This window comes from Budorcas taxicolor, chromosome 2, assembly GCF_023091745.1.
Source record: "Budorcas taxicolor isolate Tak-1 chromosome 2, Takin1.1, whole genome shotgun sequence".
Classification (NCBI taxonomy): Eukaryota; Metazoa; Chordata; class Mammalia; order Artiodactyla; family Bovidae; genus Budorcas; species Budorcas taxicolor.
The window spans coordinates 148,841,324-148,866,977 of NC_068911.1; the positions used below are offsets into that span (position 1 = coordinate 148,841,324).

The following is a 25,654-nucleotide window of genomic DNA, read 5'->3' on the forward strand; positions in this document are numbered from 1 at the left end:
AATGATGCTAAAGCTGAAACTCCAGTACTTTGGCCACCTCATGCGAAGAGTTGGCTTATTGGAAAAGACTCTGATGCTGGGAGGGATTAGGGGCAGGAGGAGAAGGGGACGACAGAGGATGAGATGGCTGATATCACCGACTCAATGGATGTGAGTTTGGGTGAACTCTGGGAGTTGGTGATGGACAGGGAGGCCTGGCATGCTGTGATTCACGGGGTCCAAAGAGTCGGACATGACTGAGCGACTGAATTGAATTGAACTGGACTATATAGCCCGCCAGGCTCCTCTGGCCGTGGTATTTCCCAGGCAAGGAAACTACAGTGGGTTGCCATTTTCTTCTCCAGGGGATCTTCCCAACCCAGGGTTTGAACCCATGTCTCCTTCCTTGGCAGGTGGATTCTTTATCACTGAGCCACCAGGAAAGCCTGGAAAGTACTATATGCTTGGCTACTTTTATTATTCCCCTAAAGTGATAGGGGAAAGGAAAGCCATATTACATGGAGAACTTGAATATCCCTTTTCTTATTTAGCAGAAGCAGAATCAGACTGTCCCCTCTCCATCAGAGAGGGCCCCTCAGGTTAGGGGATGCCCTGGAGGTGCTCCGCGCCATGCTGCCGACTGGCCCAGGTACTGTGCCCTTCCTTGCTGGCAGGGCCTTAGGTGGACAGCAGAGCACCAGACTTTGACCAGCACATGGGCACTGAGGATGCTCTGTTTTCACGACTTTTCTGTCTCGAAAATGAAGAAGGCATGGAAACAGGGTAAGCCTGCTTCTCTTTTCTTCCTAAACCTAAACCCTTCCTAAACCCTCCTAAACCACAGCTTCTTTTCCCTAAATATCCACTAAGCCCTTGGGTCAGAGCTGAGTGTGATGGGGAGGTGTGTGGCACATGGTTATGGGTCACTCATTATAAGATGAGAGACTCACCCAAAAGACCAGTGGTCAGGGGCCAGGAGGACAGTGAGGGCTGGAGCTCTCATCAGGTTGGGGCTTGGGCCAGAAGAAAGCCTTTGCCCAGTGGATTCTTAGTCCCATGATTGGCTTGGTGAGGAGGAGATAGGATGCTGGAGTTGGGGAAGACGCAGCATGAAGGACCTATGGCCCCTGCTGGTGGGACAAGGGTGCTTAGTCACCAGCCCAATACAAGCCCAGACCCTGGACTCAGATCTGGGGTGAAGTCAGTCTCAGATCCTCACCACTTAGAGTCCCCTTGGAGTGTCACTTAATCATCTATGGCACCCCAAGCACTTCTCAGTTTCCACTTGCCCATCTGCCAATAAGGAGGGGGGGGGCGTGGAGCTGTGGGGGCAGGGGAAGTTTTAGGACCACTGCGTCTCTGCTATAGACTCAGACTCTTACAGATGAAAGTCGTCCTTGATTGCTTATTACTGGTGAACAGGATGGTTTGAGAAAAGGTGATTAGAGTACTGCAGAATGTGCTTCTCCTTGCCCGAGCTCTCTCACCTCCACAAGGTAATGCATTCTGCTTACAAAGCACATTGTTTCTCTAAGAAATTGGTTGTTGTCGTATCCAAACCATCCCTCTACTCTCTGCTACCTTTGAATCTCATGGGCAAGACAAACAGAAGAATGTAGTATATTATCTCATAGAAACTTAAAAATTCTATTGAGTTTCATGGTTCTGTGCTCTAAGATGGTTACAGATTTGATTCTCCTGGTAGACAGGGGCAAGGCCTCAGAATTGTGGGGGTCCTCCTAAATTTGAAGCTATTATTAGACCCCCTCCCAACCACCACTCTACACCACTCACTTGGAACCAGGGCCAAAATCTTGTCCCCAGATAGGATAATTTCTTTTCCCCCAGAAAAGGCTTCAGTGATCCCTGATGGAACCTGGCCTTTTGTCCACAGAATATGGTTGAATTGCGTCTTTTGTCCTTTCAGAATTCCCCTTTCAGTATTCAGTTACAGCCAACTTTCTACTACACCTGCTTTCATTCAGCAGGTGTATTATCTGCACAATATCAAAAATTGTTAGGTCTGCTCAATTTTTTTTTGGTAGGGAACAGGAAGACCTTATAATTATTAAGTCCCAATTTTTCCAAATTCCAAAATTTTTCAATAGATCTCTACCATAATGACCTCCCTGCAGTGTCCTGACCCAGATTCCCTTTAACTTGGTGCCACTTGTCCTGCAGGAGTGGATTCTTTACAATCAAAGCCAGATCATCTGGGATAGAGTCCTGGCTGGTAATGACCAGCTAGTGACTTAACCTCTTTGCCTCAGTGCCCACAGATGTAAAATGAAGATGATAATGGTACCTGCTTCATCGGATGTTGAAATACTAGTTGTGTTGATACACCAGCTTCCCTGGTGGCTCATTTGGTAAAGAATCTGCCTACAATGCACAAGACCTGGTTTTGATCCCTGGATTGGGAAGATCCCCTAGAAAAGGAAATGGCAATCCACTCCAGTATTCTTGCCCAGAGAATTCCATGGATGGAGGAGCTTGGTGGGCTGCAGTCCATGGGATCGCAAAGCATCAGTTGAGGACTGGCACACAGCAAGAGTTCTAGATGTTAGCTGGTATCTGGTCCCACACATGAGAGGTGATGTGCAGGTGAATTCTCTGGACTACCTCTCACTGCTCTGCATGGGATAAATTACAGGAAATACAGGCCTTTGCTTGTGGTGTGAAGAATGATATGCACATTTGGAAAAGGACAGTGGTCTCAGATTGGCAGGGTGCACTTCTACATTGATCCCCACAATGCACGTAAAATATAAAGACCGAGTTCATGCATTTTTGTTCCCAAAAGCTCCATTCCCCAAGGCACAGGGAATTTACCATCCCCTTGGGTAGAGCGGTCAGGCATTACCCCTGTCTATTCTGTAACTGACCTTGAGAGGCAGAGCATGAACTGGAAGAACTGGAGGCATGTCTCCCATGTGTTGGAAGGTCCTCCCGTCTGGTAGTCTTAGTCACTCAAAAACATTCACTGATGGACTTCTTTGGTGGTCCAGTGGCTAAGACTCTGAGGTCCCAATGCAGGGGGCTCAGGTTCTAGTCCATGTCTAGTCTAGTCTAGTCCATGTCAGGTTCTAGTCCACTAAATCCCATATGCGGTACTAAGAGTTTGCATGCCGTAATTAAAGAATCTGCATGTAACAAAGATCGAAGATCCTGAGTGCTGAAACTAAGACCTGGTGCAGCCAAATAAACAAAACTTTTTAAAAAAGCATTTATTGAGCACCTACTGTATGTCAGGCACTGCCGTAAGTCTGTAGGTTCTGGATATATAGTGGTAAACGAGACAGATGTGGTCTTTGATCTCCTGGTGCTTATATCACCAAGATTCAACAAACTTAGCATCCTATTAGAACTTCTCATTAGACACCTCTTCTTTTAAACAGCGCATCTGAGATGATGAGCCTACATGAGCACAAGATCCTGAAGTGCCCCACAAATCAGTGAATCACCAAAGAAAGATAACATAACGGCCACTATAGTTTTGACGATGTGCATGCTTTGTTGTTTTCTGATACTTTTTTGAAATTAGATCATGCATGTCTGGACACATCTATATTTTTCACAAATATTTAATTAAACTGAATGTCCCATTCCTCAAGCACATGAAAAAACAGACACCTTCACTTTACATAAATTACTTGGATGGCTTTGTTGGTTTTCACTTGCACGTCTTCTTTGTATGTGTCCTTTGGTGTCTCATTCGTCATATGTCTTTTCTAACCCTCTGGACTGTGAGCTTCATCAGAGGAGGAGACTTCCTAAATCTGTGTGCATCCCACTGATGACATTTCCTAACTGACTGCCCAGCCCTCTAGGGAGGAGGACCAGATCAAGTTAGAGGGAAGGAAGGTTTTGTCTGAGGCCTAGTGATATGTCTGAGCCTTCTCTTGGGGTCCAGCCCTGGGAGCTGTTTTCTGATGGTCAAAGGAAAACTGTCAGGAAACTGATTCCACTTATACAAGGTACTGAGAAGAGTCAAATTCATAGTCGGAAAAATGCATTGGTAGATCCCAGGGGTTGGGGGTGGGGAGGGGTGCGGAGGGAGGATGGGGTGTTTGAGTTTAGGAAGGCGGAAGATTCGAGGGATGGATGACAGTGAGAATTGCACAACAATGTGAATGTACTTACTGCTAGTACTAAGTACTTAGTACTAGGTGCTTAGAACTTAGTACATTCAATAAGGTTAAAACAGTATGCTTTATATTATGTGACTTTTACCACAATAAAAGCTTTTTAAAAAAAAAAATAAAAAGGAAAACTGTCAAGAGAAGGAGGTCCTAACACGGCCCTCACCTGTGATTCTCTCAGCTTCTCTCAAATGACCTGATGGAATGAAAACTCCAAATCTCCTCCCAGCACTAACTATCTCTGCTTCCAGGAGTCATAGGCAGAACGCTGGGGAGTTTGTCCTCTTTATGACTTGAAGGAACTTACCTGCTAGGAAGCCAAGAAGAGGCCAGGAGTCCCAGGGCTTCCCATAGGTACACACACACACACACACACACACACACACACACACACACACTTGCCCCACCCCATCTGTACCCATAAAGGAGAAACAATTCATTGTGGGGGAGAAGATTCTAGGGGTGAAGCAGACACAAGGGAGAGGGAAAGCATCATAGAGGGGGACAGGACAGAGAAAGGAAAAACTCACAGATGGAGAAGGACACTCGTGGTAGGGAAAGAAATTTTATTTTCAAGCTTTAAGAGAATAATACAAACAACAGAGAGTTTTAAAAAACCCTAAAAACCTAGTTTAAAAAAGTACTTGACAGTGTCCCTTTAATACCCACAGATGACGCGGCCATTGTGCAATGACAAGGAGAAACTGCAGGTGACCACCTTGTGGCCTTCCCTGGCAGGGTCCCAGAACCAGCAGGTGGGCTCAAGGGACAGTGCTCCCTGCGAGGGTCCCTGGGCCCTCCTTATTGCCTGGGAGGGACCAGGGAGCATGTAGCACTGAGGGACTAGCCGAACTGCCCCTGGGGATGGGCCCCAACAGCAAGGAATACTAAGATGGGTCTCCGCTCCACTCCTTGGGGACACATCTGGCCAGCTTCCTTCCGTTCACTGCAGCAGCTCTCCTGGGAGACCCTGGGCAGGATGCATCCTGCCGTGGGGGGCCCTGGGGTCTCAGTATGTGCCAAACCAGGAGGGGCAGTGGCACAGAGTGTGTCCCGGCCATGGGTGGGGTTGCGTGGTCGGGAAAATCACTCCTGGATTGACAGCTTGAAGGCTGAAGCCACAGCAGCAGGACTGTGCTTGAGCTACCCATGGGAAATCTGTACTTTAGTTGTGTGTGTGTGTGTGTGTGTGTGTGTGTGTGTGCGTATTTCCTGTAAACATCTTTGAGCCAAATCACCATAAAATAAAGTAACAAGGGCACAAAAAGACACCCAACTCCAAACCTAAGCCCTCTTTGAGCCCATCTGAAACTGGGAGTTCCAGTTTGGAAGGTTTGGAGGGAGCAAGAAACCCGCCTCCCTCTGGCCATTCAGACCAGCATCTCCCTCCTTGCGCCATCGTCCCCCTCAGGCCCTCGAGTCAGGAATCCTGCCCACCCAGGGGAGCCCAGGGGTTCACAAACACCATGTATCTCCTCCCTGCCAGCCCACACCCATCCCTCTCCCACCCCCCTCAACAGCCCCTGGAACATAGCCCAAGAGGAAACCAAAGCAAGCTCAGGAGTAAAACACGGCAGGCCACAAGTGCTTTTGTTCCCACATGTGTGCCTGTGGGCACTACCACCACCAGACACAAAGCCTCTCCCCGCCCCCCACCCCCCGCCAGCTGCCACTTTGCCCGGGTGTTTTGCACGGCACGGGGGGTGGGGCACATGTGGGTGCGTTGTGTTTTGTTAGACTCAGTCTGTATTGCACTTTGTTGTTGAGTTTGTCTTGGTTTTCCTCCCTTTTGTTGGAGAATGGAATCAACTTGCTGAAAATCACCCGCTCACAGCACCAGCCTCCCTCCAGCTCCGACCCTGCCCCAGGGCCCTCAAGGTGCACCGCTCTCTGCCCACCCTCTGGCCCCTGGGTGCCTCTGCACACTTGCTCCCCAGACGCAGTGGCATCGTGTCGGGGCGAGCCCTTCCCGGCCCGTCCTCTTCTTGCTCTGTCTCCCTTGCACGTGCTTAGTCACAGCTCCCTCGCAGATCTCTCGGCTCACACCGTAGTGACCCTCATGACCAGCTCACGGCTGCTGCCCTGTGGGGTCCGCTGTTCATGAGGTCGCAAGTGACTCAAGATGTGCAGGATGGTGTAAGCACAGTGGTGATCGGACAGGGGGCCTGAGGGGTGGCCGGCCCCCCGGGCAGGGCCTTCCTCGGGGGCAGGGGTGCCCGCAGCCTCCTCTTCTGAGGTGGGGGCGTTGGCCTGGGTGGACGAGGAGGTCCGGGGGTTGGTCCTGCCTCCTGTCTTTTGCTCCTCCAGGTCTTTCGCCTTGTCATAGTTCAGCACTTTCCACTGCTGGTTGACAGCCTGCCACCGTTTGAAGATGCGGTACACAGAGGGTCCCTCGTGGATGATGAGGCCTGGGCAGCAGGGAGAAGAAACAAACAGAGGTGGGTAAGAGACAGCAAGTCACTGCCGGGAGGAACCAGCCTCCCTCTGTTTGTAAGTGGGTAGAGGTGTTGGGGAGCTTCCCTGGTAGCTCAGCTAGTAAAGAATCCATCTGCAATGCAGGAGACCCTGGTTCAATTTCTGGGTCAGGAAGATCCCCTGGAGAAGGGATAGGCTACCCCTTCCAGTATTCTTGGGCTTCCCTGGTGGCTCAGACGGTATAAAGAATCTGCCCGCAATGCAGGAGACCTAGGTTCGATCCCTGATTTGGGAAAATCCCCTGGAGGAGGGCATGGCAACCCACTTCAGTATTCTTACCTGGAGAATACCCATGGACAGAGGAGCCTGGTAAGCTATAGTCCATGAAGTCACAAAGAGTTGGACACAACTGAGTGACTCAGCACAGAGGTGTTGGGTGAGATGACTTTATATTGGTTTAACTTGTTCTTTTCAAACCTGCCTCTCAGCTGTGGGCTGCATGGTAACCATCCCTACATTTTTAGGCTCACTAGTCTTTGGAAGCAGGTGGAAGGTGGCCACACGGAGTGCATAACACAGCTGGGCACATACACATAGTCCTTGGCCCCACCCCTCCTACTTCTCGGCCTGACAAAGTCCAAATTCATTGTCCACTGAGGCATAGTATTATTACAAATAGCTTTCCCTCCTGCGATCATGTGTCTGTGGCACCCAGCACTTAGCAGATAGATATTCAACGAATCCTGTGCTTTCAAATGTACCGTAAAAGAAACCCTGTAGTAATTCCATACCTCCTGAATGTCCAAAATCCCACTGGCTCACTTTTGGCTATTTAACAAATAGCCCAATGCTACTGAAATACACAGGCTTCCCTGGTGGCTCAGCAGTAAAGAACCCACCTGCCAATGCAGGAGACCCAGGTTCAATACCTGTGCCAGGAAGATCTGGAGAAGGGAATGGCAACCCACTCCAGTATTCTTGTCTGGAAAATTCCATAGACAGAGGAGCCTCGTGAGCTATAGTCCATGGGGTTGCAAGAGTCTTAACATGACTTAGTGACTAAGCAACAACAGAAATACACACGTAGCTGAGAGAGAGCACTCTGGCCAGGGGCAGCGTAAAGTCAGAAAAGAGCTGCAAGAGGCAACCAGGAAACTAGACACAAATTGTGTGCCTTCCATCTACTCAGCGCTAGGATAACAGTGAGCAGGACAGGCAGAGTCCTGCCCTCAGAGAGCTGGATTTCTAGCAGATAGAGACACAGTAAATATGAAAACAAACCAGCAAGACTATCTCAGACTCTGACATGTATGGAGAAAAACCACACAGGCTTTGGCATCAGAGTCTGTTTTCCCAGCAAGTAGGACAGGAAAGAAAGTAGGACATAATTATGGAGTCTGCAAAGGGAATGGTTCCCACAGGGAACAGTTGGCCCAGGGAGTCTAGACCCAGAAGGACGGAAGTAAGAACAAGCAAGGGATAAGGAACATGAAAATTGGAAAGTAGAAAGTGATAGGGTCGATATCAAGAGGTCTCTATGAATTTGGAGAATTGCGAATCGGTGAACTATAAGGATAGGGGGTGATTATCAGAGAGTGGGGTGTTCAGATTTTGAAGGGAGGTGGTTCTTGGTAATGATAAGCTCTATGGAGTGACCACTTGAGCAGGGCTGAGGCAGCCTGGAGGACAAGGTGTTATGGAATAAGATAAGGAATAATGAGGAAGCCAAGGAGTTGGGTAGATTAACTGCATCAGCCATGCTCAATGCTCAGACCAAATGCCCTCTTTGTATAACAAATATACATACATATATGTTTATATAGTTTCTTTAGATATAAAATATGGGGTGCTGAGTCTTCGTTGCAGCACGTGGGCCCCTCAGTGCAGCGTGCAGGCTTTCTCCTGTCACGGCACTCGGTGTCTTCTCCTGTTGCGGCACTCGGGGTCTTCTCCTGTTGGGGAGCACAGTCTTCTCCAGTTGTAGCTTGAGGGCTTGGTTACCCCTGAGCATGTGGGATCTTTGTTTCCTGGCCACAGATCAAACCCACATCTCCCGCACTAGAAGGCAAATTCTCAACTACTGGACCACCAAGGAAGTCCCTATAAAAATATATTTTAATATCCCCTTTTCTGTTCTGAAATGAAACTTATATAAGATAGCTAAGCTACTATGGTTTCTTTTAAAAATTAATATAATGCCCTAACAGATGATGTGAAGAAAAACAAAGAGCAAGTCATTTATAACAAGATAGTACAAATTTCAATATTAATGCTGGGGCACAACCACTTTAGATAAAAAAAAAAAAACAAAAACCTCATACATTTTCAAAATATCCCCAGGGATTGGTAACACCTCTTTTGAGAACCACTGATCTCCAGAGATGCCAAGGACAGGATAGGTGGGAGGCAGTGTGGGAGCCAGGTGCAGGGGGACGTGAGGAGTGAATGAATCACAGCCACCAGCAGCATCAAGAAGGGGAAAGGACTCTGGTATCTGGTGACATTCGCTTCAGAGGGGCTGGAGCTTCTGAAAGATGAAGGAAGAGGCAGTCTGGAGGTGGTAACAGGGAGCAAGGAGGACACCACCCCACCTCTGAGCCCCCAGGATACAGTGTACGAGAGACACGGCAGCCACTGCTTGAGACAGCCAGCAAGAAACAATGTCCTCAGGAGACAGCTATATTACAAAATTAAAGGATGAGGAAGGGAACACTTGGAGGAGAGGTTGCCAATCGTGCACCACGAGGTCCAGAGGGCATGTGGAAGAGCTAGGAAGATGGGGATGAGCAAAACAGGAAAGGGATGGTTGTGTATATGGTGAAGGTGGTCAAGGAGGCCAGACCCACACTGAGTGAGATGACTGGGAGGAAGGCACAGCGGAATTCAGTTGCAGTGCCATATATTGAGGGGTGCCAATACTTTGGCCACCTGATTCGAAGAGCTGACTCATTGGAAAAGACCCTGATGCTGGGGAAGATTTGGGGCAGAAGAAGAAGGAGATGGTTGGATGGCTTCACTGACCCAATGGACATGAGTGTGAGCAAACTCCAGGAGATAGGGAAGGACAGGAAGTCTGGCATGCTCCAGTCCATGGGGTTGCAAAGAGTTGGACACAACTGGGTGACTGAACAACGACAAATCAAGAGGCAACTGGTTTGGTCCCTGCAGGGAAGAGCTGACTTATAGGAGTTAACAGCAGTGAGTCACTCCAGCAACTCCATGTCAAGCAAAGTGACTGGATGGGAACATCTCAAAGCCTCTTCAACCTCCAACACGCTGTGATTCTAGGAGGCAAGACAGCCACCCACTGCTACTCTTTCCTCTAGGAAGGGCTCCAATAACTCCTGAAAATGTACTTTGTGCAACAGGTCTTCAAAGGTTCATAAAAGGAGATGGTTACCCTGTAGACCAGTTGTTTCTAAGCCTCTGGATCATGGACCCCTTTGAGGATCTGATGAAAGCTAGGACCAAATTCCTAGGGGAAAAAACACCAGACACAGGGACTGTCTGTATGATTTTAGGGGGCTCATAAGTTTCCTTTGGACCACCAGGGGACCCCTTGATCTCCTGCCTGGTTCTGGACAAGGAGACTTCCTCTCTGTCCTGTTTCCCACTGTCTCCCAGCGAGCTAACGCTCACCACTTCCTTCAACCTTGTGAATACATGCTTGTGTACCCTCGGCACTGCAGTGTTCATGGGTTCAGTCACTCCACAAGTCCTGTTTGAACACTGCTGTGCTCTTCTCCCTAGATTGTAAGCCCCTCAAGGACAGGGGTCAGATATGGTTGAGGCCTGGGCAGCGGATACGGTATTGAGAGCTTCATGAAGCCTTGGTGATGACAGAGGACATAGGGGCCTCTGGGAGGGGAAATCGGGATCTTTTTTAAAGCCCCAAACTCACTCTTTCCAACAAGAGTCGCTCTCCTTGATTCTTAATTAGCTCCTTGATCAGACAGTTTTACCCTGATTGAAGAGGGTGGCTTAAATTTTGGGTCTGAATGCTACCTCCTAATTATCTGTCTAGTGTTCAGGAAGTAATTAAACCATTTTAATGGATAGGTGGCTGAAGGGAAGGAAGGTGCACCTGTTTTTGTAGATAATGCGTATTTGGCAATAGTTGGAAAAGCACAAACTACCTCATTCACATCCACTCCCTAGCGCTCTCTCTCTGCTTCCTGCCCAACAAATTACCTATTGATTCCCTGAGCAGGAGAGTTTTTTTTTTTTTTAAATGAGGGAAAGTGGGTGGGGCTCATCTGATAGGGACAGGTGAAGTGGGCAAAGCTGAAGATATGGGAGAGAAAGAAGAGGAATGGGGAAACGGATGGAGGGAAAGAGAGACTAAAATTAAAATAGGAGGGAAGAAGGCTATTGGTGAATGGAGGCAGAGAAGTAGTAGAAAAACAAAACGGAAAACTTGAATGCATGGCAATAGCAGAAACTCAATATGTTTGGGTTTTCTCTCTTTAACCAAACAGAAATTTATTGTCTCATAGTTCTGAAGGCTTGAAGTCCAAAGTAAAGGTACTTAGCAGGCCTCTGAAATCTGTAGGCATGGATACATTTATTCTTTTTTCACATTGTTGGAGTATAGCTGCTCTAGAGTGTTGTGTTAATTTCTGCAGTACAGCAAAGTGAATCAGGTGTACGTTTACATCTCTCTCGTCTTTTTCAGATTTCCTTTCCATTTAGGTCACCACAGAGCGCTGAGATGAGTTCCCTGGGCTATACAGGAGGTACTCATTAGTTACCTATTTTATACATAGTGTCAGTAGTGTGTATATGTCAATCTCCCAATTCATCCCGCCCCCTTCCCACTTTGGTATCCAGATGCTTGTTCTCTATGTCTGTGTGTCTATTCCTGCTTTGCAAAGAAGATCCTCTATAACATTTTTCTAGATTCCATATATATGTTAATATACAATATTTTTCTCTTTCTGACTTACTTCACTCTGTATGACAGGTCCATTCATGTCTCTTGCAAATGCGTTTTGACTGAGTCCCTTTCTGGGGTTTTTCATATAAGTTGTCTAGTAACCACCTAACAAGGTGCTCAACCCTGGGCTGTTCTCCATAGACACAGCTCTAGAAGAATTGCTGCCTTTATCTTTCTAACGTCTCTCCATCTTTTAGGGATCCTCTTCTTGTAGGCTCTGTAGGATGTCAGAACCCTTTTTTGTTGCCATAGCTCTCCCCTAGCCTCCAGGTGAAATGGGCCTTTGCTCAGCCCATGAGGATGGGATGAAAAGTGGCCATGTGAATTGGTGGTCCTGCCTGTGCGGTTCCCTTGCCCTAACTCACAGTGCTATCAGGAAGTTCTCCCTGACCTAGAATCCCAGTCTTCATGTGATGAATTTTGGCCCTTGGTTCTCACTGTGTCCACAGCAGTGAGATACAGCTTAATTCTGCTTAGTATTATTTCCTGAGTACTGACTGTGTGCTTCTCTGAGCACTTCTCTGAGCAAGCACTTCTCACTTCTGTGAGCAACCCAAAAAATTGGGTTCCCATGAAGTACAGAATTAACAGGCTAAGGCCAGCTGAGAATTACATAGAGAAGAGCTCTGGCCCCTTCAGTGACACCGATCCCACTTGCCACCCTCGCCTCTTCTCTTGCTAGTATCCTAGTTTAAGTGGCATAAAGGTTGCAGACAGCTTTACAATGGTGTGGTGTGTGCGTGCTGAGTCGTGTCTGACTCTTTGAAACCCCATGAACTATAGATCACCAGGCTCCTCTATCCATGGGATTTCCCAGGCAAAAATGGTGGAGTGGGTTGCCATTTTCTTCTACAGGGCATCTCCCTGACCCAGGGATTGAACCTGCCTCTCCTACATGGGCAGGTGGATTATTTACCACTGCACCTCCTGGGAAGCCGCCAAATCAGGGAGCTTATGGAGACAGATTCCTGGGCACTACCCTCAGGTGATGTTTTAGATGTGGACCACCCTTGAGCAGCACTGCCTAGAACATGGTCCTTACCCTGGCAGACTGCGTCATGGAAGCCTTTGAATTATGATCAAACAAAGAACCAAAAGTAAATAAAAAACCACTCAATTTCCAGATGTGACAGACACAGAAGCTAAGGCAACTCAAGAAATGGATACTTCTCCGAGACCCAAAGGTGTTTGGGTCCCACAGTTTAGAGTCAACTCATGGATGAACACGCACTGAACATGAAGGGTACCTGCCACTTACTAGCCTTGTCTCTTGATCTAAGTTAATTCCTCCTTCCGAGCCCCTGTTTTCTCATCAGGAAGTGAGGCTGCTATCCCCTTCCTAATAGGGTTGCTATGAGACTGAATGAAGCGATGAATCCTTTGCTCTGATGCTGCACTGTGCCAGGCACACATTTACACTCGATACCGCATGGCTTTGATTGCTTTGGGGAAACTGCAGAACAGAAAAAGTCCACTCTCATCTCCTCCCTCATCTTCCTACTCATTTATTGCCAACCCCATTCCCAGCCACAAGCACCTGCTCTGCTGTCTCCTAACTGTCCTTCCCAGCCCCTGGTCTGAGTCATTGTTTATAGATGAATAACAGGCTAGACCTGAGAGGAGCTCTGTACACCAGCTGATTCTTCATGCATCCCAAATATCCTTGCACTGGTATAACTGAGAGGTCCATTTCTGGAAGTATTTGTGAAGTTATGCCCTAAGAGACTATAGACTTCTTTCATGAGTTTTTGGGAGGCTTAGCACTCTTCTCTCTGAACAAATACTAAAAGGACCACATATCTCCACCACTCTGGGTGGCGATGGTGGAGGTCAGGAATGATGGTGATGGTGATGAGAGTCAATATTTATTGAATGCTTATTCGGCCCTATCATTAAAAGGGCTTTGCAAATAGGGTCAACTTATCACACAAACCCAGTGAAGAAGGTGATGTTATCTCCACTTTACAAAACAGGAAGCTGAGCTCAGAGAGCCCTTTGCACTCAGGTGGAGCCAGGTGCCTGGCACTGAATGTGAGCATGAGTCAAGTCAAGATTTAAGAAATGGGTATAGAAGGGAAAAGTGTCTGTGTGTGCGTGCATGTGTTTGCCTTACCATGCTCTCTTGTATTTTCTATCAGCCAGAGATAGAAGATTCAAAAGCCTAGAGGACTGTGGAGCCACAAGATGGAAGGGTCTTGGGTCGCTGAATCACTGTGTGGAGGAGAAAGCCACACCCCACTGCCACCCACAACTCACAGGAACTACTATTGGGTTGAAACACTGAATTTGGAAGCTTACTTTTCTATTTGCTGGAGTTACAATACCCCTGGGGCATGTTAGGGGCCACAGAGAAAGGCAGTTGTGGCTCAATGGCACATTTCCTATGGTTCCCAAAATAGAGTCGCTGGCCTGAGCATCCACATTATTTACCAGATTGCGACTATTTCTAGTCAAAACCCATCATCAATGAACAGACTTGCCATTTCTGAATGTGTTCCAAAAACTGTGCTGCAGGCACTGGAGGCAGTTTCTAATAGGCGTTCCTAAAATATTCTGAGCCCTGTCAGCACAACTTGAATAACTGCATTGCCTCCCAAGGGGTCTCCTTTGAGGGGAACAGTGCTCGCTTGGTGTGTCTGCTTCTAAATCATCGTCTTCATCCTCTGCACATCCAGCAGCTCAGGTGTGGAGAGAGGTGACCAGGCACAGGAAGTGGGGGTGGGGTGAAAGGGAGGGGCTAAAGGAAGAAGGCGAAGATTACAAGTTAAGAGTTAATCCAAGCCGACAAGCACCTCCGGTATAGCTCATGGAACTCTGCTCAGTGTCATGTGGCAGTCTGAATGGGAGGGGAGTTTGGAGGGGAATGCTCAGTTGCTCATTCGTGTCCGACTCTGACCCCATGCACTGTAGCCCACCAGGCCCCTCTGTCCATGGAATTCTCCAAGAAAGAATATTGGAGTGGGTAGCCATTCCCTCCTCCAGGGGATCTTCCCGACCCAGGTATGGAAACCGAGTCTCCTGCGTTGTCTCCTGCACTGGCAGGCAGATTCTTTACTGCTGAGCCACCGGGGAAGCTCTTGAGGGAGAATGGATACATGTATATGTATGGCTGAGTCTCTTTGCTGTTCACTTGAAACTATCACAACATTGTTTGTTAATTGCCTATTCAGTTCAATTCAGTTCAGTCGCTCAGTCGTGTCCGACTCTTTGTGATCCCATGAATTGCAGTACTCCAGGCCTGCCTGTCCATCACCAACTCCCGGAGTTCACTCAAACGCACATCCATCGGGTCAGGGATGCCATCCGGCCATCTCATCCTCTGTTGTCCCCTTCTCCTCCTGCCCCTAATCCTTCCCAGCATCAGAGTCTTTTCCAACGAGTCAACTCTTCGCATGAGGTGGCCAAAGTACTGGAGTTTCAGCATCAGTCCTTCCAATGAACACCCAGGACTGACTTCCTTTAGAATGGACTGGTTGGATCTCCTTGCAGTTCAAGGGACACTCAAGAGTCTTCTCCAACAGCACAGTTCAAAAGCATCAATTCTTCGGCACTCAGCTTTCTTCACAGTCCAGTTCTCACATCCATACATGACCACTGGAAAAACCATAGCCTTGATTAGATGGACCTTTGTTGGCAAAGTAATGTCTCTGCTTTTGAATATGCTGTCTAGGTTGGTCATGGCTCAGATGGTAAAGCGTCTGTCTACAGTGTGAGAGACCTGGGTTTGATCCCTGGGTTGGGAAGATTCCCTGGAGAAGGAAATGGCAACCCACTCCAGTACTCTTGCCTTGAATATCCCATAGATGGAGGAGCTTCGTTCAGGCTACTATCCATGGGGTCGTAAAGAGTGGGGCACGACTGAGTGACTTCGCTTTCTAGGTTGGTCATAACTTTCCAAGGAGTAAGCGTCTTTTAATTTCATGGCTGCAGTCACCATCTGCAGTGATTTTGGAGCCCAAAAAAATGAAGTCTGACACTGTTTCCACTGTTTCCCCATCTATTTGCCATGAAGTGATGGGACCAGATGCCATGATCTTCATTTTCTGCATGTTGAGCTTTAAGCCAACTTTTTCACTCTCCTCTTTCACTTTCATTAAGAGGCTTTTAGTTCCTCTTCCCTTTCTGCCATAAGGGTGGTGTCATCTGCATATCTGAGGTTATTGATATTTCTCCTGGCAATCTAGAGTCCAGCTTGTGCTGCTTCCAGCCCAGCGTTTCTCATGATGCACTCTGCATAGAAGTTAAATAAGCAGGGTGACAATATACAGCCTTGATGTACTCCTTTTCCTATTTGGAACCAGTCTGTTGTCCCATCTCCAGTTCTAACTGTTGCTTCCTGACCTGGATATAGGTTTCTCAAGAGGCAGGTCAGGTGGTCTGGTATTCCCATCTCTCTCAGAATTTTCTAGTTTATTGTGATCCACACAGTCAAAGGCTTTGGCATAGTCAATAAAGCAAAAATAGATGTTTTTCTGGAACTCTCTTGCTTTTTCCATGATCCAGTGGATGTTGGCAATTTGATCTCTGGTTTCTCTGCCTTTTCTAAAACCAGCCTGAACATCTGAAAGTTCACGGTTCACGTATTGCTGAAGCCTGGCTTGGAGAATTTTGAGCATGACTTTACTAGCGTGTGAGATGAGTGCAATTGTGCGGTAGTTTGAGCATTCTTTGGCATTGCCTTTCTTTGGGATTGGAATGAAAAGTGATGTTTTCCATTCGTGTGGCCACTGCTGAGTTTTTCAAATTTGCTGGCATGTTGAGTGCAGCACTTTCACAGCATCATCTTTCAGGATTTGAAATAGCTCAACTGGAATTCAATCACCTCTAGTAGCTTTGTTCATAGTGATGCTTTATACTGCTGCTGCTAAGTCACTTCAGTCGTGTCTGACTCTGTTCGACCCCGTAGACAGCAGCCCACCAGGCTCCCCCATCCCTGGGATTCTCCAGGCGAGAACACTGGGTGATGCTTTATACCCCATTACAAAACAAAAAGTTTTTTTTTTTAAGTTAATCCAGAAAGCTGGATAAGCCACATAGAGGTAACAGATTATGGTCTGCGCATCGTCTGGCCCATGTACATGGTGGATTCTATTGGTTGTTTGGCTTGGCCCAACAATATGGGAATTCACAAGGTCACAACTGCAAAACTCTGAGAGTCATCATGACCTCTCACAGTGGAAGTGATTCCAAAATCCTGGATTGCCAGATCTGAAAGAACCTTGTAGGTATCAGGTTCAACCCTCTCATTTTATAGACGAGTCAACTGAGTTGTAGAGAGAGGAAATAACTTGTCCTGGGTCACAGAGGTAGCTGTTAGCTAATCTGATCATCAGATCTAGGTCTTCTAGTCTCTTCTGCTGCACCAGCCTGCCCCTTCCATATTTTCAGGGAATTAAGAGGTTGAATGGGGCTTCCCTGGTAGCTCAGCTAATAAGGAATCCGCCTGCAATGTTAGAGACTTGGGTTTGATACCTGGGTTGGGAAGATCCCTTGGAGAAGGGAACGCTACCCACAGTATTCTTGCCTGAAGAATCCCTATGGACAGAGGAGCCTGGTGGGCTACAGTCCATAGGGAAGAAAAGAGTCAGAGGTCACTGAGCGATTAAGCACAAGAGGTTGGACAGGTGGGGTCATTCCTATCCAGAAGGAAGGAGGAAAAGAAGGAATCTTTGTGGCATATATGTGCTTTTTATGTTAATGTGAATTAAAATTAAGTTTGAAAAACAATGTTTCCACAGCCCGGCTGTCCCCACCCCCTGCGTGCTTGCTATAAACTGGGATTTGAACTTCTTCATCTCCGAAGGTAAGAACCAGGTACCTCTAAATCAGAGGAAAATTACTCACTGGACTGCACACAGAGAAGTTTCAACAGCAACGACAAAAGAGAAATATTTTTTATAATTCCATCCATTACCCTAGCCCTCTGTTTTAAAGATTTGGAGTTTCAGAATCTCTCTTGCTTTCCTTCCCCTGACCCGCTTCCACTCACAAGAGAAAAACAAACATGAGAAGGACGCGGGCCTCATTTTTGCAGAGTTGACTTCTTGGTGGCCAATCTCTTGGGTCTGTGGAGTGAAAAAAAAAATGTTTTTGGTGCCAGGGACCTTAATTAATTTGCTCTTGTTAAATCCTAATAACTTGACCCACTGGAGCAGAGAACGTGCCATTTGTTTCCTGCGAGGCTCTGTCAGCTTCTCCGCCAGGGAAGACAGTGTCATTAGAGATGACGGAAGAGGGGGCAGGTGGGACGAGGACGTTCAATGTAATCAGATCTTCTCATTTAGGGAATGCGGGTGAGGGAGCCAAAACCTTCCAGAAGAGGCACTTCTCCAAATAACGGCAGATTCTCAATTATGGGAGGACTCCAGGCTGTGGCAAACCTTTCACCGTTTTGGCAAATCTTTATCAAGTGCCTAGGGAGAATCTGGAGAAGGCAATGGCACCCCACTCCAGTACTCTTGCCTGGAAAATCTCATGGACAGAGGAGCCTGGAAGGCTGTAGTCCATGGGGTCGCTGAGGCTCAGACATGACTGAATGACTTCACTTTCACTTTTCACTTTCATGCATTGGAGAAGGAAATGACAACCCACTCCAGTGTTCTTGCCTGGAGAATCCCAGGGACGGGGGAGCCTGGTGGGCTGCCGTCTATTGGGGTGCACAGAGTTGGACACGACTGAAGCAACTTAGCCTAGGGAAAATCTACCCTGACCTGGTCACTGATATGTATAATGCCTGCTCTTCACATGTGCCATCTTATCCAGTCCTCTCGACAACTCTCTGAGGACGGTATTATTATTCCTCCTCACAAGGGAGAAAACAAAAGCAGAGAGGTTATGCAAATCACTCAGGGTCCCATTCAGTAAGGAAGTGGGCGACGTGCCGCCCCAGAGCATTATGTAGCACCACTCCCATCATTCCGGAGACCCAGACTCTGAGGTTCGGGGCTCAGTCCCTCCTGCTATTTTCTCATCTCTGTCTCCTTTCATCCCTTTAGGTGTTTAATGTTCCCTAGGACTCCCTGAACAGTCCTCCTAAGTTACCTATTCAAAATTCACAGCTTCAAACACCTCTTACTGTTGCCTTCCAAATCTGTCTTCAACTGCCTGCTTTCCTTACCATCTCATCTCCCCATCAGTTACCAGGAGTTGTCAGAAATGGTTCAGTGCCCTCAGAATCTTCTTCTATATCACAGGAGGGGACCACCTGTCCACAAAAAAAAAAAAAAAAAAAAAAACACTTTTCCCTCTTTCTAGCCCAGCAAAGAGACACCTTCCTGACCCTTCATTCTCCTCTTTGCAGCCCATAATGTCTTCCATGTGTCTGGCATTTCTTCTACTGCCAACTCATGACTTAGAAACTGCCTCTTGCCTCTCTGCCTGGATTTTAGGTTTAGAATGGTCCTTTCTTTTTGTGCTGCCTTTCTTGAAGATGTACCCTTTAGTTCCTCATTGTTTCACCCACTGCCCACCCCGTTCTCATGCTCAAAGAATGATGCCTGGTCCCCACTCAAGCGAGCATCCCGGGGTTCCCACCAGTCTGAAGGAGTTCAGACCACTGTATCAAGTCCACATCCTGTATACTTCTCAAGGTCACCCCACACACTTCTTCCCCACCATCGTTGTTTGGCATCTCTTTACTTCTTTCTCACTCTATTATAAGCATTTTCCAGCTGGCTTCTCCCAATGTCTAGTCTGTCCAGCTCTGTGATCCAATCTACCGAAACCTGCTAGAGCTCTCTCTTTAAAACACACATCTGATCATACTTCTCTGTATAAAATCTTTAAAATGCCTCCCCTCACCAACAGGGATGTCTGAGCTGCTTCGTGCATGATGCATCAGCTGTGAGATTTGCTTCTTGCCAACCTCCCCGTCCCCATGACCTACCTCCCCATCCTGGCTGTTTGCACTGAGCCATACAAAGCTGCTCAATGCTTTGTAAGCACACGTTGTTTTCTCTTGTCTCTGCCTCTACCACACTCTGCCTGGAAAGTTCTTCTCCACTGTTCTGGACAAATTTTGACATATCTTTCAAAACTAGCTCAAGGATAGGGTTCCTTCCTTTAGAAACCCTTCTTTTCTAATTAAACTTTTTATTTTGTATTGGGGCATAGCCAATGAACAATGCTGTGATAGTTTCAGGTGGACAGCAAAGGGACTCAGCCATACGTATACATGTATCCATTCTCCCCCAAACTCCTCTCCCATCCAGGCTACCATATAACTTTGAGCAGAGTTCCATATGCTACACGGTAGGGCCTTGTTGGTTGTGGGCTCAGTCGCTAAGTTGTGTCCGACTCTGCGACCCCATGGACTGTAGCCCACCTACCTGGCTCTTCTGTCCATGAGATTTCCCAGGCAAGAATACTGGAGTGGGTTGCCATTTCCTTCTCCACCTTGTTGGTTATCCATTTTAAATACAGCAGTCTTGAATACCTCTGAAGAAGAGTTAACTGCTCTCTGCTCTGTTCTACCTTTCTCTGTGTCTTGTAAAAGCTCCTGTTCTGTTGTAATTTATTTGTAGACTGTGAGCTCCTCAAGGGCAGGGACTGGGACTCATTCACGTCTCTGTTAAAGTTCCCTAGTTTCATGACCGAAATTAGGCAGCTAACAAATGCTACTGAATGAATGGATCTGATCGCCCGGAGCTTACTCTGATTCAGTCATTTTCTGTGCTCACCCTGTGTCCTAGCCTCAGTAATTAACTTGTCTGCCTTCCCAGTGAAATGTACAGTCCTTGAGAGTGGATGACTCTCATTGGGAGTGCTCTCTCAACAATTTATTTTAGCCCTGGAGCATGTGGGATCTTAGTTCCCCAACCGGGGATTGAACCCATGCCCTCTTCAGTGGAAGCTCAGAGTCTTTACCATCTGAGCCACCAGGGAAGCCCAGGAAGCTCAGAGTCTTAACCACTGGGCCACCAGGGAAGTCCTCAATAAATATTTCTGAATGAAGGAATGGATTCCCTAATTTCATGTTAACCAGTGGATTTAGCTCCCCATATTCCAAGGACCTTTCACGAGAGTGTCACAGGGAAACAAACCACCCAAATTTCATCTCAACTTCTCAAGCCTCTCTCTCAGTTGATGTCAGAATAGCACTGATCAAAAGGGAGGTACAGCAATGGTTAATTTCCAAATCCCTGAATACAGGACAGGAGCAGCTGGCGCTCACTGAAGTTCTTATTGCCACCAGCCATTAACTCTATGAGTCAAGATATTACTGGACCAGTTTTCCCTCAACCTGCCTCCCCATCCAAGCTCTGCATTTGCAATTTCACAGAGCAATCAGAGATGAAACAGGCAGTAGAAAGCACTCAGGAATTGAAGCCAGAGGGTCATGGTCCAATCCCCAGCTCTACCATTTGCTTAGTTATGTGACCTGGTGCCCACCTGCTTTAAGCCTACCCTCACCTGTTCAATAGGGATAATTTTTCCCCTGATTATCTTTTAGTGTTGTTGGCCCCTTTCTCAGTTCCTCTCTGTTGCAGGGGTTTGGTGGATTGTTCTGTCTACAGCAAGTTACATCTGGCTTTTACTGTGGCAGAGACTGGTTTCAGGACTTAGGACTCTAAGCCAAGAGATGCTTAATCTGTAGAGGTGGTCTGTATTCCAGAATGTACAACCTTCTGATACGACCAAGTCCAGAGTCACTGTCCACAGCCCTGAACCCATGTTGCATTAAATAGAGAACCCAGACCTTCCTGGCAACCATTCCAGGCAAAATCCTTTGGCGAGAACTAGAGGTCATTGCCTGAGAGCCATTGCTTTCACTGATTGACCGGAAGGTCAGCCAGGTGGACACAGCCATGGATGGGGCTGATGCGGCTTCACGAGCAGCAAGCCGATGTCTGACTTTGCATCCTCTTAGCTTCATGGCAGAGAATACCCCCTGAGCTGGTGTTGACGCAGTGAATTTCTCATGCATCCCTCGCACTCTCATCAACTTTTCCTTAGCACACCACTGTGATAGAGAAGTTATTTTTAAGGATGAATTAAACCTATGTATTATGTTTACTCTAATTTTTACTATCTGAGGCCATTTAACAGTCTCAAGGAATAGACCAAGGTGTCTGAAAAGTAGAGAAAGTTCAAGGAATTATTTTAACAAGTGTCTTATCGCTTTCTTAGGCTAAAGCTTAGTCGCTAAGTCACGTCTGACTCTTGCGATCCCATGGACTGTAGGCCACCAGGCTCCTCTGTCCATGGAATTTTCCAGGCAAGAATACTGGAATGAATGGCCATTTCCTTCTCCAAGGGGAGCTTCCCAACATAGGAATCGAACCCGCGTCTACTGCCCTACAGGCATATTTTTTACCCTCTGAGCTAGCAGGGAATACCATATTCTAACTTCTTTCTTACTCCACCTGTTAAGCTAACACAGGGCTACACTCATTTTCCCTTCCCCAAGGATAAAGAGGAGTGTGATGGCACACTCTCCTTCTGTAAGAACAGACCGTGTTGGCATTCTGGTTTGTCTCTCCTGTGAATCTGATGAAAGTGCAGTATCAGCTGGGTTGTAACATGTCCTGAGTTGGAGGTGACCCCTGATTGGTGAGTGCTTTACTATGAATACTGCTGGAAGGCTGTAGCATTGGGCTTTCTTAGTCCGTTGACTCTTGTGAATATGTCTGACTTTTGTGGGAATCCTGAAAACTGGGCCAAGAGGGTTGCGCTGTTGTGGATCTCATCTCCTTGTTTCTGAGCTATCACCTGGGGGCTGAGAGAGTGGGCCTGAACTAAAATAGATGAGGACTCACCTGCAGGAGCAAGCTGCACCCACCTGAGGAGCCTGTGCTTCCTGTCTACGGTCCTCTAAGTGAATCTGGTGCCAAACATGCTCCCTGGTAGTTCCATGAGTCTGAATGTCTAGCTGAGCTTAAAAATAAAGAGATGCCACCCAATTATCCCTTCCAGGGAGCTCTTAAAAAGCTATTTTTACATCTACTTGTGCAGTGCTGTGTGCTTCTCTTCAACTGGCCAGAACACAGCAGAAAAATGACTGTTACTTATATTTCATCCTTAAAGCCATCATCCTTACTATTGGTCATCAGTTCAGTTCAGTTCAGTTCAGTTGCTTAGTCGTGTCTGACTCTTTGCGACCCCATGAATCGCAGCACGCCAGGCCTCCCTGTCCATCACCAACTCCAGGAGTTCACCTAAACTCATGTGCATTGAGTCAGTGATGCCATCCAGCCATCTCATCCTCTGTTGTCCCCTTCTCCTCCTGCCCCCAATCCCTCCCAGCATCAGTCTTTTCCAATGAGTCAACTCTTTGCATGAGGTGGCCAAAGTACTGGAGTTTCAGCTTCAGCATCATTCCTTCCAAAGAAATCCCAGGGCTGATCTCCTTCAGAATGGACTGGTTGGATCTCCTTGCAGTCCAAGGGACTCTAAAGAGTCTTCTCCAACACCACAGTTCAAAAGCATCAATTCTTTGGCGCTCAGCCTTCTTCACAGTCCAACTCTCACATCCATACATTGGTCATCACCATCATCAAAATCATCATCATCGCAACCACCACAAGAATCTGTGCACTCCAGCTCCTGCCTGTCACCTCCCTCTTTTTTATCTAGAGCACATTTTGCACACAAGTGTGCTCAGTTGCTTCAGTTGTGTCTGACTCTTTGCAACCCCATGGACTCTTTGCAACCTCGGGGCTCCTCTGTCCATGGGATTCTCCAGGCAAGAATACTGGAGTGGGTTGCCATTTCTTTCTCCAGGGGATCTTCCTGACCCAGGGATCAAACTCAGGTCTCCTACATTACAGGCGGATTCTTTACCATTGAGCCACCAAGGAAGCCCAGAGCACATATCTCTTTTCCCTTTTTAAATTTTCACAGGTGAGATAGTCTAACTGTAAATACATGTGGCCACTTTTGGATGGCACTAAAAGAGATGAGGGTTCCTATGCATTCCCCTTCCATCTGATAACAGTTTCCAAGCAGTCACTGGCTGTCACACCAGATGACTGGATAGCTCATGGTGGGGCTGTGCCCTGGGAAGGATGTTTTCCTGAAGGCTTGGACGGAAGGAAAACAATGTGAAAACTCAGCATTTGGCTCACTCTGCTTTTCCCATAATTGGAGTGACTGAGGGTCACATGTATACAAGATGGGAGAAAAAGTGGGCCAGGGGTGGGGAGCAGGCAGGCAGATAGAGGAGCCAAGGAAGAGACAGAGAAGGAGATGGTCCCAGAGCCCTACTCAGAGACACCATGAGGAGGAGAGACCAGAGCTCCAGGCGGGCCAGAGTGGGGGTGCTGGGTGGCTCGGAGCCAGGGTGCAGCCTGCCATGGCGGCCCCTCCTGTACATGGGCCCATGTGCACTGAAGTCTCAGGTGGCATCTGTAGAAGTCTCAGGTGGCATCTGTAGGTTTCCCAGTGCTGCGGCAGGAGCCCTGCTCTCTGATGCCAGGGGATAATAGAAAGAGCCCTGGGTGACCAGCTGGGAGACCTTGCTTCTAGTCCCAGCTGAGCAATCGTGAGCTGATCACTCCCCTTCCGTGGGCCCCCTGTTCTCTCAACTTCCAAACAAGGGAGTTGTCTTGATTGGTCCCATGACCAAGTCTCTTCTATGTCCAGTTTTCCCAGTTTTCAAATCTCTGGCGCCCTGATTGGGAGATGGTATTTATGCTCCTCTCTCTCTCTCTCATGCTGGCCTCCAGGGCAGGAGCTTATTGGTGACATCATTGGCCCATAGCCCATGGGCAGAAGGGCCAGGGTGCCAGTACTGAGCGGAAGCTCAGAGAAGCTCTGTGAGTTTCACTCATCCTCTTGTGCTCCTGCTCTTGGTGGGAAGACTACACCCCAGTAGTTCCTGCCCCTTTAGCCTGGGCCCCATCATAAGGAGACACTCAGGCTTGAGCCTAACACAGTCTCAGAAGCTAAGTCCAGCCAAGCCTGGCAGAACCAAATCATCTCGTGGACCCATGAATGGGACATAAATGCTTGCTGTGAGGCAGTGCAATTTCGGAGCTGTTTGTTACTGCAGCCAAAGCTGACGAATACACCACATGACAGGAAAGTGTGTCTCATAGACATGCACTCCAGGGACCCATCAAAGGCCCGCCTGAAGGAGAATGAAGGGCAGCTGGAAGGGCCCTACAGGAAGGCTTTCACTGCTTCCCTCTTCTTGCCAGAGCCACACACCTCCATATGGAGACGCACCTGGTTTTTGGCATCAACAACTCGTGCCTCAGCAGGGGTAGGAAGGGAGTCTGGTGGGAGAGGAAACTAAATTAGAATGCCTCAATGTCAAATTGCTCCCCATTCACAGTCCTATCTCTTCTATAGGCCTCCAAGCCTGGGCAGTCTGTTTCTTTCACTGCCTAGGTGCTGTAATTAAATGGCTCTTGAACTTGGGAGTTGACGTACTGGTTTAGCCAGCATGGAGAGGCAGCAAGACGCTTAGATAGGTTTACAAGTGCCAGCATCACTAGTCTCTGGCTGCTGCAATCTGTATGCAAGCCTCTGTGATCCCTACTATTAAAAGACCCTGAAGAAAATGAACACCCTCTCAGCCCAATTCTAGCTGATAGATGTTATCTTGCCAAACAGAGCAGTGTAGCCTATTTGATAGTAACACAAACTAATGCCCAGAGAGGACCACTGTGGAGCTCCGGTGCTGTTGGCACTATAGCCTAGGGGGTAACCGGAGAGGTCCAGGATAGGAGGTATGACCAGGGCTTAAGCATGCTTCCTTCACTCAGAGAAAACCAGGGCCATTCCCCACCTCCTCAGTCATTTGGATGAAGACTCCAGAGTTGACAGCCACAGTCATCTGCTGGAAAAAACAAAAACCCTCCACCAGCCAGCCTAATATAATGGAAGAGAAGGGAACATACATTTGGGAATGGGGTAAGGGAGCAAGCAGAAACTTACAATGGTGGGATTCTAACCTTCTTCTAAAACACTGAAAGCTTTAAAGCAAAACCTTACCCGGGAACAGACACATATGTAAATCAATGAAAGTACAGAAGCTAGGGGGGAAGCAGGGATGAAGACTCAGAGCCTGTCTGTAGAGCATCTCATTCCCCACTCCTTAAAGTGGCTCTTGAAGTTGTGCATGGAACCCCTGAACTACATCCACTTTGAAAACCACTAGATTAGAGAAATCTTGGGTATTAATAGACTTACGGAAAGCTGAAAAAAAAAGGGGGAGCAAGGTATCATCGTGATTGTT

At 47.6% G+C, this 25,654-nt stretch overlaps 1 protein-coding gene across 1 annotated transcript in view; it reads right to left on the minus strand.

Moving 5' to 3' along the window:
• Nucleotides 1-6,161: 6,161 nt before the first annotated feature.
• The window catches only part of MARCHF4 (membrane associated ring-CH-type finger 4), a 117,699-nt gene continuing 98,206 nt past the window's right edge, over nucleotides 6,162-25,654 (minus strand). The window contains exon 4 of the mRNA XM_052636009.1: nucleotides 6,162-6,529. Coding sequence (XP_052491969.1) covers nucleotides 6,162-6,529 — 368 coding nt within the window. The remainder of the gene's footprint in view (nucleotides 6,530-25,654) is intronic.